Source organism: Pterocles gutturalis, unplaced genomic scaffold, assembly GCF_000699245.1.
Source record: "Pterocles gutturalis isolate BGI_N339 unplaced genomic scaffold, ASM69924v1 scaffold5676, whole genome shotgun sequence".
Taxonomy (NCBI): Eukaryota; Metazoa; Chordata; class Aves; order Pterocliformes; family Pteroclidae; genus Pterocles; species Pterocles gutturalis.
This window is the reverse complement of record NW_010100163.1, coordinates 22,667-31,461: the sequence shown is the minus strand read 5'-3', so window position 1 is coordinate 31,461 and position 8,795 is coordinate 22,667. Positions and strand designations below refer to the sequence as shown.

Below are 8,795 nucleotides of genomic sequence, written 5' to 3'. Positions count from 1 at the left end.
TCACTGGAAGAGTGATCAAGCATTGGAACAGGCTGCCGAGGGAAGTGGTGGAGTCACCATCCCTGGAGGAGGTCAAGAAACGCGTCGATGTGGTGCTCAGGGACGTGGTTTAGTGGGTTGGGTGGTGTTGGGTTGGACTTGGTGATCCTTGAGGTCTTTTCCAACCTTCATGACTCTGTGATTCTGTGGTTTGTGTGCATCTGTGACAACTGTGCGTGTCCCCGAGCTGTGTGTGTTAGCGGGGTGGTGGTGGCAATGGGGGGTATCCAGAGGACAGGGCATGGGCAGGCAAAGCCCGAGCCCAGCGCTGTCAGAGCCGGCCGAGCCGTGGCTGCGGGTGCTAGCGGCTTTCCGGGGCACTGCCGTCCGGGACATCGCTGTGTCCCAGCTCACCCAGGGGCTGGATGTCGTGTCCTGCCTGACCTTCGTGTCAGGGAGAAAACCCTGTCACAGCAATGACACAGAGAAGCCAGAACCACTCAGTTACAAGCAAGCCTTTAATGAATGGAGCTGATCTTTAAAAGGTGTTTTTTTCTTATCTCTACAGAGGTCCCTGGATCATGGAGCTGTTGGCAACCTGGGGCAGGTTCTGATAGACCGTGTTCCAATAGGTCACATACCGGCTTTTCAGATGCTCCTGCACGGAGTTCTTGTTTATCTTGTCGTTGATTTCCAGGTAATAACCGCCCTCGGTGGTGTAGGGTGGCCAGTTAACGGGCACCTCTGAATTCCCTTTGTTGGGATCACTGGTCAAAAAAGGAGGAATACAAGTTCAGCTTTATCAGGACAGCTTGTGGATGCAGCAAGGTTGTAACTCTTTGGTGGGAACCCCATCTGCTCAGGTGAGGCTTTAAGTGAGTGCAGAGAGAGAGAGTTTGACTCTGGGACAAGCAATAGCAATTCTGCCTGCTAGGAGCAACTTGCTGATCTGCAGTCTCCTCCCTTGGTCCCTGCTAGCATTGTCCCTGGCTGCAGATAGGGGCTTAACTCCTGTCTGAACTCCAGGATTTGGAAAAAAAACCTCATCATTAAGTTTAAGCAGTGTTCACAGGTTCTGAAAAGGCTTCTGCTGTCCCCAGGTGTTCCCTGGATGAGGAGGACCCAGAGCAAACTCCACTGCTGGGAGACATGGAGCCAGGCTCACAAGAGAAGTACAGACAGAGGACACCGGGCTTTTGGGAATCACTCCTGAGAAGTTAATAGGCAAAAGCAGCAGGGTGAAGCACCGCTGCAAGCCCCAAATGTGTAACCAGAATCACTTACCCTGTCCTGGCAAAGTTGGTCCAGTAAGCAATCATGGCAGCTGAGACAGTCCTGTGCTTGGGCCAGTAACCCAGGGGGGTGGCGAAGGGTTTCCCAAACACGTACTGCAGGTCATCAGCATGGTCTGCCCCTACCCACTTCGGGTAGACAGGCATTCGGGATGGCTTGTAGAACACGTAGTTGTAAGTCTTGTCATTCCTGGGGAAATAAAATAACACTTGCTGTGTCTGAATTTTTTCAGAAGCAAAAATTTATTTTAGTGGAAATTTACAGCATGACTCCGCAGCAGCAGAGAAACAGTGTTTGTACACGTGTAAGTGTGTACTCAGTACCAGAAAGCCTGCCTCCATCAAGTTCACCCCTGTTAACATGCTCCTCAGCCCCCTGTGCTGGGAACGAAGCATTTGGCCCCCAGGTGGGTTTGGGCTCCTGCCAAGGCTGAGCTGCTCACCGGGCATTCTGCAGGTGCAGATTCAATGTCCACTGTGTGGGAATTAGGAAGATGTAATCAGTAGCCACGTCCACCACTGTCTTCTTCATGACCTCCTGGTCTGGTCTGTCACCCCACGGTTGCGTGTAGAGATTGTATGTGTCATTGGCTCCACGCTCGCCCCGGTCCAAAGTAAGTCCTCTGATCAAATTATAAACCTCCGCCCTGAAAAGACAAGTAGTATTGACTAATTACAGACCAGCAGCTTCAAGTGGGGCAGGGCCCATGGCAAGGGACCCCAGACCCCATTGACGTTCCCCTCCAACCCTGCGGTTAGCAATGGTTTGGTGGAGTAAAAGCCAGTGATTTAATTGCAGGTCTGAGATGGAGGGCATGTGCTTCCCAGCTTTTTCAGCAGAACAGTTTGGGGCCAGATTGTCCACAGGTTCCTTTCATCCCCAAAGAGGGGTCTGATGGGGTGGGCACCCAGCAAGTCTGGCATGTCCCTGCTCTGGACAGAAAGCATCACGGCTGCCAAGCCTATTGCTGGTGCTGAGGTCAGGAGCATTTAAAGGTATATGGGGAGGCTTCCCCACTAGCAGGTCTTTTCTCTTGAAGGTTCTGGGCTTGGCAACATTTTCCCTAGACACTCTGCCTTGGAGTGACATTCTGTTTTGAAGGTAGTGCCCTGTCCACTCAGATCTAAGTCCTCAGAGTTCAGGGGCTGTGTTAAACATAAGGCTCCTCTTGTTAAGGGTTTTAAGAGCATTCCTCACTTACGCAGTGATTTTCATAAGTGGGCGGTTGATAGCAGGCATATCAATGCCAGCAAAGAAGTGTCCATCCATGTTATTGACCCCAGCGATGTAGTCAATGTCAGCAGCGTTGGCAAAGAGGTTCTCTGGCATGTCTGGGAGGAAGTCTCCATCAACAACAGGAGTGAGGGCGAGCGTGTGAACCAGGGGAACTGCAGCAGGAGACAAAACCGGAGTCTGTTTAGGAGCAAAGACAGGAGGGTGGCCTGCCATATCCCATGACTCAAGGAGCTGTGGAAAGACAAGGCTGAGGTGAATGAGAGCCTCACAGTGACTTCTGTGTGGGCAGGATGTCACCCAGGAGCAGGGTGACCACAGGATCACATCCCATAAACCACATGCCTGTAGGTGGGAGGAAAAGAACAAGAGATCTGCCAGACAAGGTAACATCAATTATTCCTTTCCTCCTTTCCCCAGTCGCTTCCCAAGAAGCCCAGCCAAAGGTAAGGAAGAGCAGAACTTCCCTTCCACACCCCTGTTCTGGCTGTTCTCAGTCATTGCCAGGACAGCCGGCTCTGGCCAGTGCAGCTGCACGGTGATGGCTTGGTCCTGAGCAAGGCAGAATACTGGGGCTATTTACGAGGAGCATGAGGAGAGCAAGTGGAGGAGAGTCTTCTTGGGAAATAAATTCTCACAGGCAGCAAAACAGCAGCGTTCCCTGCCCGCTGTGAGTCCTACACTCCACCCAGCGACTCAAATGAAAATAGCAGGGTTGTGATCAATTATTTTTTTGCTTGTAAACTGCAGTCTGGAATTGCTCTTGCTGCTTTCACAAGACAGAAAGCCCAAAGAGTTACTTTGGAGCCAAGGCATGGCCCCTGGGTAATTCCTCTGCCATCACTGCCATTGCACGATGAGCAGTGGTCACACAGTGCAACGTGCCCCTGCCTGCAGAAGGGCAACTGTGAGATCTGTCACTGTTGTCCCATTTCTGAAGGACACATGCACTGCTTCAGCACTCCTGGCAATCAGCCCAGCATCCCGCCAAAGGCACGGTGAGCCCTGTGTGGGCAGGGGACTTACCGGGCAGGTTGATCAGCTCCAGGTGGTAGGCCAGCGTCACAGCTTTGGGGTCGGAGACCCGCAGGCAGTTGGCCAAGGCGGTGGTGTCATCTGTGGGGCAGCCCACATTTCGTCCAACCTGCAGGAGAAGAGAGAGAAACCTCCGAGCATTACCTTCCAAAGCCAGGCTGCATTACCGGCTTCCCAGAGACGGAAGAGTGGTTGGTTTCAATCCCAAGGCAGTGTGAGACTTTGAGCAACCTGGTCTAGGGGGAGGTGTCCCTGCCCATGGCAGGGGGTGGGACTGGGTGATCTCTAAGGTCCCTTCCAACCCAAACCCTTCTGGGATTCTGTGATTCTATGTTTCCAAAGCTCTGTTTGGCAGCATGGCTCCTGCCGAATCCATTGCTAGTTACACTCTTCTCTAGGGAATCACCTTTTTGGTTTTTCCACTCCCTCAGGCAAGACTTGCCCGTTACCTTTTTAGCCCAGGCGAGCGGGTCCTTCTGGATGGCCCAGCTGCAGAGAGCGACGCCGCTCTGGCTGATGGCTCTCTTGAACAGGCCCCTGTTCTTTGGGCTCAACATCTGTGGTGCAAAAGAGAAACAAGAGGGTTTCAGGTGCAAAATCCTGATGAGACCATCACCTGCCGGACCTGTCAGCTTGGGCACCAGCCCCAGGGATGCTCCCAGCTCTCATGCTATTTAAGATTCTCAGGAGTTAGAGTTGAAAGGTGGTACGGTGAGAAGAGCAGCAGAGTAGGGGGACATGGCAAGTAAATGCTCTTTCACAGAGGTCCCAAAAGTGAGGACACATGCCTGCAGCAGTGCGACTGATTAAACTGAAGAATGAGGAGTGGCTAAAAGCAAGAAGGCTGAGCATTGCTGTCCCCGGGCAGGAGAGGATGTCAATGAGGTGGCGCATGGAGGACAGCAGCAGAGTGCCAAGGGGACCATCCCTCCTGTTTACCAAGAACAGAAGGGGCTCTGGTGGGGTCTGACAAGGACAACACACCTGCAGGGAGACACTGACGGCACCGGCTGATTCCCCAAAGATGGTGATGTTTTCTGGGTCACCCCCAAAGGCCTTGATATTCCTCTTCACCCAGGCAATGGCCATGTGCTGGTCCTTCAGCCCGTAGTTCCCTGAGCAACAGAGAGCACCCACCATTGAGCAAGGGCATGGCAAAGCTGATGAGCTGGGGACCCGTGTCAGGAGCAGCTACGGTACCTGGCATGTTAGCGTCTCCGGTGCTCAGGAAGCCCAGGGGCCCAAGGCGATAGTTGATGGTCACCACGATCACATTGCCCCGCACAGCGATCTCCTCGCCATCGTAGAGGTAGTTATTGAGGAAGTTGGCTCCCTGACTCCCTCCTACAAGGAAGGCACCGCCGAAGATCCAGATCATCACTGGGAGGTTGGTGGAGACTGGGAGGTGAGGAAGAAAAGCAGTGTGAGCTGCAACAAAGCCAGAAGGTGCTGCCCATCCATCTCCATACCCACTTGCTGAGCATTGCTCCACCCGGGCATGAACAGACATGATGCTTTGCAGTAGCCTATGGCCAAGAAAGTCCCTGCTCCGTACAAGAGGCTGAAACTCCAAACAGACTGCAGCTCAGGGATGTTGGCTGACATGGCTCCCACCTTTCTCTCTCAAAATCAGTGCTCCTGCAGTTGCCCACAATGGGAACGTAGCTGCTAAGAGATGCTCTGGAGCAATTTGTCCACAAAAGGCAAGTGAGAATCTCCTCCCCAAGTCTCTCCCAAGCACATACCATGTTTCCTCCCTTGAGGGATCCAGATGTTCAGATAGAGACAGTCCTCATTTCCGCGGACATCAGTTTGTGTAAGCGTCATCTCCATGCAGCGATTTTTGAATTTTTTTGCCTCCAGTGTTCCTGAGAGGAGAGAGGGAAGACAGTGGGTCTTAGCTAGAGGCATCAGCTCCATCCTTTGGTCACAAGCTTTCTGTCCATCCATCCTCTCTTCCTTGAGTCCAGTGCAGAGGTGGCAAAGCCACCCCAGCCACTGTGACCAGCCTGAGGGGGTGACAGAGTGGGACCCTTTCCCATGGGAACTAGCTCTGGACAGCCAAGGTATGGGGAGGGGAGATGCAGGCACCATGCTTCAGATTTGTTACTTCATGTGGTTACTTGAGTTGCTTGGGAACCCTTAGACACAGACTTTCATAACCCCCATGAGACTAAGAGCTTTTTCTTGGTGCTGCTTACAAGATGAAAGCAGGCAACATCAGCTTTGGCTTGTCCAGAACAGACTAAAGAGAGAGAAGTGAAAATAAAACCCCAAAGAAAAGGCATTCGAAAGCTGGATCTTACCATCCCAGCCTGGATGAGGTTCAGGGTCTTGCAGAGTCCTTGGGCGGGCAGCAAAGGGGATCCCTCGGAAGATGTCGACATAGCCCCCAAAGAGTCCCAGCTTTTTACTCTCACCTTCCACAAAACCGCCTTCGGTGTGCACCACACCCAGCTACATGTGGTACCATTGAGAAGAGAAAATCCACTGCACAGTCCTTCATGCCTCTGGCTTCCCGTGTTGCCAGCACCCACACCTCTCCCTGGCTGGTCCCCCGGATGGACCTACTCGCAGCCTGTGTTCCCCAGCCGTCCCTTTGGACCCTCCTGGGAAGCCCACAGGCAGCTGCCCCCGGAGCTGTGCCCATGCAGATGTCCTGCACGCTGCCCTTCGGAGCAGACAGGCAGCAGCAATTCCCCTGCACTCCCAAAGACAAACGGCAGAAGGGGAGGACCTTCAGCCTTAAGATGTAACCCAAACCAGACCGGACACTGAACTGGGCAGGAACTTTTGGACAAAGGTTGGTGAGAGCTTTTATCATGTTTAGGGCAGCAAAACACCCTGCCTTGGCTGTCAGGGTCTGCAAGCTCTCTTCCACATGCTCCAGACCAGACACAGCAGGAGTTTGCACATTCAGGCAGGAACAGCCTTCCCAAGCCATAAGAAGGGCTTTTCTACTTACGGTTGCAGCCCATGCTACCCCCAGGTAGGAGCACAAGGCAAAGCACAGGATCTCCCAGCGAGCCATGGTGAGTGCACGCCCGAAGAGCCAGGCGGAGGCTGGTACATGTATATATAGGCTGGAGCGTGGCTGCGTGTCAATGCCGTGACCCAGTTGGCTCTAAGGTAAACCAGGAGAGCCTCTACACACCTGTCCTTGACTAGGCTGAGGCCAAACCAGGACAAAGGTAGACCGGCGTCACTGTGTGAGAGCCCTGCAGATGTTGTTTTTGAGAGCTGGAGGCCAAACCTAAGGAAATATCTCAGTCTAACAAAATCCAGAGAACATTAAAAATGCCGAAGACTCGAGAAGCCTCACACAAGTGCAGGAGGCCAAAATCATATGAAAGCATGCATTGGAGCGTATTATCAGCCACTGTGAGAAACCTTGCACTCATCACGCACTGGGGGATGCACAAGACTTGGCAAATGCCAGCAGATCCTTGATTTCTGTGACTGGGTGGTAGCAATCCAGCCAGCAGTGTCAAACTGAGGAGTGGCCAGCCTCTGTGGACCTGAAGCTCTGCCCCATGGTCTGCGTCTTTTCATCCTTGCTAACTGCTGGGGCAGGGAAGACGGAACTGAGAAGCACACTAGCTAGTGAGCACAACAGAAGGGAATTAATTATTCACTGCCAGAAAGCATTTTTTCCTGCTCTCTTTATGTCCAAGATCACTGGCGAGGCTCGATGCTGAAGTCATGGCACAGAATTTTCATCCCCCTTAGACCAGCCGAAGGGCAGCACCTGCCTTAGGGACTCCAGTAGCACTGGAGTGCTCCCCCAGCACCTCCTCAGGCACCTCTTCTACCTTCCACATGGCCACCAATTCGGCCAAGGTGCACTCCCCACACACGGGGAGATTTGGGGATGCAGCCTCTTGTTATATCAGTCAGACTTTGCATTTGCCCATCATTATCCTCAGAGAAACAGACAATGTCCATCCGGCAGCCAGTCTGTCCTCGAAAAGAGCTGGAGAGCTCTGCAGGAGGCACATTGCAAAATTTGTTTTCAGAACACAGGCAACCCTAAGCAAGAAAATTTCACAGCCCCCAGTGGCATTTCAGATACATGCCACTCACTCACTTTCCTGACATGACACTGTCATGCCTTGACAAATTCTTCTCCCATCCACCATTTCAAGGGGAGCTGCAGCTGTTCAGGGCACCCAATATTCCTGTACCCCTGGCAGAATATCCCAGCACAGCTCTTCTCCTTTAGAGATCAGAGAAGAGAAAAAGCAAATGTGAGTTTTGCCAAGGGCACAAGGGACAGCTGATACCAAACCGAAGTGTACCTGGATTAGTGTTCCTGGCCTAATTACACAGGCCCATATCTCACTCATTAACGAGGTTATACAGGAATCACAACTACAGAACCTTCCGAGAAGCCAGCAGTAGTTACAGCCACAACCATTTTTGGTGAGGTCTGCATGCCACAGTGCAGTGCTCAGCCCAGCTCAGGAGCAAGGTGCCTTCCTCAGCTCTTCCTCCACCTTTTTATCCCCAGGATTGGTGCACAATTTCTCACAGATCTGTATGGCAGCATCCAGGGGTTTGGTTGGGATTTCTTCACTATCAAAGTTCACAAAGATAGCGTTGTGCGGGCGACGGGCTGGTGAAGGACCCCAGTGAGAAAATGAAAGATGTTTCTTGTGGGAGAGCTCACAGATTGTTCTTCTGGCAAAACCAACCGGGGCTGGGAGGGAACAGGTCCCGTGAGCGTGGTCACAGGAACATCTGGCATCAGCTCTGGCACACTCCCCTCGGCTCCAGCCCACTGGGAGCAGGCAGAAAGCCGGGCCCACTGCATCCCACACTGTGTGTAGGGTGCTGCAGGAGGCAGTCATCTTCACCACAGCACCAGGTCCCCACACCTGGCAAGTCCTCCAAATGGCTTTTGCTCAGTTTTCTGCTGTCCAGGCAGTTTCTCGTGTGTGCCTGCCTCTGCTGGCAAGTCCTCCAAATGGCTTTTGCTCAGGTTTCTGCTGTCCAGGCAGTTTCTCATGTGTGCCTGCCTCTGTTGTGCCAAATCAAGAGGGGTAAAACAGAACAGGGCAGCAGCTTAGACAAAGCTCTCCATCCCATCTCCACCCCATGCAGCCAGCCTCCCCTGTGTCCCCGAGCCCCCCCTGTGTCCCCGAGCCCCCCCTTTCCCGTGGGTAACCCCGTGCCCAGCAGCCGGGGTGGACAGGAAAGCTCCAGCCAAGCTGAGCCCCGCTCCCCCGCCCCATGGGGACCTTCATCAGGGGTTT

At 53.1% G+C, this 8,795-nt stretch overlaps 1 protein-coding gene across 1 annotated transcript; it reads right to left on the bottom strand.

The window, feature by feature from the left end:
- Positions 1-1,710: 1,710 nt before the first annotated feature.
- On the bottom strand, positions 1,711-6,574 carry CEL (carboxyl ester lipase). Its single transcript, XM_010078554.1, has 9 exons — positions 6,506-6,574; positions 5,847-5,997; positions 5,286-5,408; positions 4,741-4,938; positions 4,525-4,655; positions 3,990-4,097; positions 3,532-3,649; positions 2,474-2,660; positions 1,711-1,918 (listed from the first exon to the last, which is right to left on the bottom strand). The coding sequence occupies exons 1-9, from the start codon at positions 6,569-6,571 to the stop codon at positions 1,711-1,713; spliced, it is 1,290 nt and encodes a 429-aa protein (XP_010076856.1). The 5' UTR covers positions 6,572-6,574.
- Positions 6,575-8,795: the final 2,221 nt, after the last annotated feature.

What these genes read in the sequence shown, in the direction of transcription:
- CEL (XM_010078554.1), bottom strand. Translation starts at nt 6,571, where the DNA reads ATGGCTCGCTGGGAGATCCTGTGCTTTGCCTTGTGCTCCTACCTGGGG. An exon ending in CCCTCAAGGGAGGAAACATG is followed by an intron (nt 4,939 to 5,285) that starts GTATGTGCTTGG and finishes CTCACCTCCCAG; the next exon opens with TCTCCACCAACCTCCCAGTG. An exon ending in CCGTCAGTGTCTCCCTGCAG is followed by an intron (nt 4,098 to 4,524) that starts GTGTGTTGTCCT and finishes TTTGCACCACAG; the next exon opens with ATGTTGAGCCCAAAGAACAG.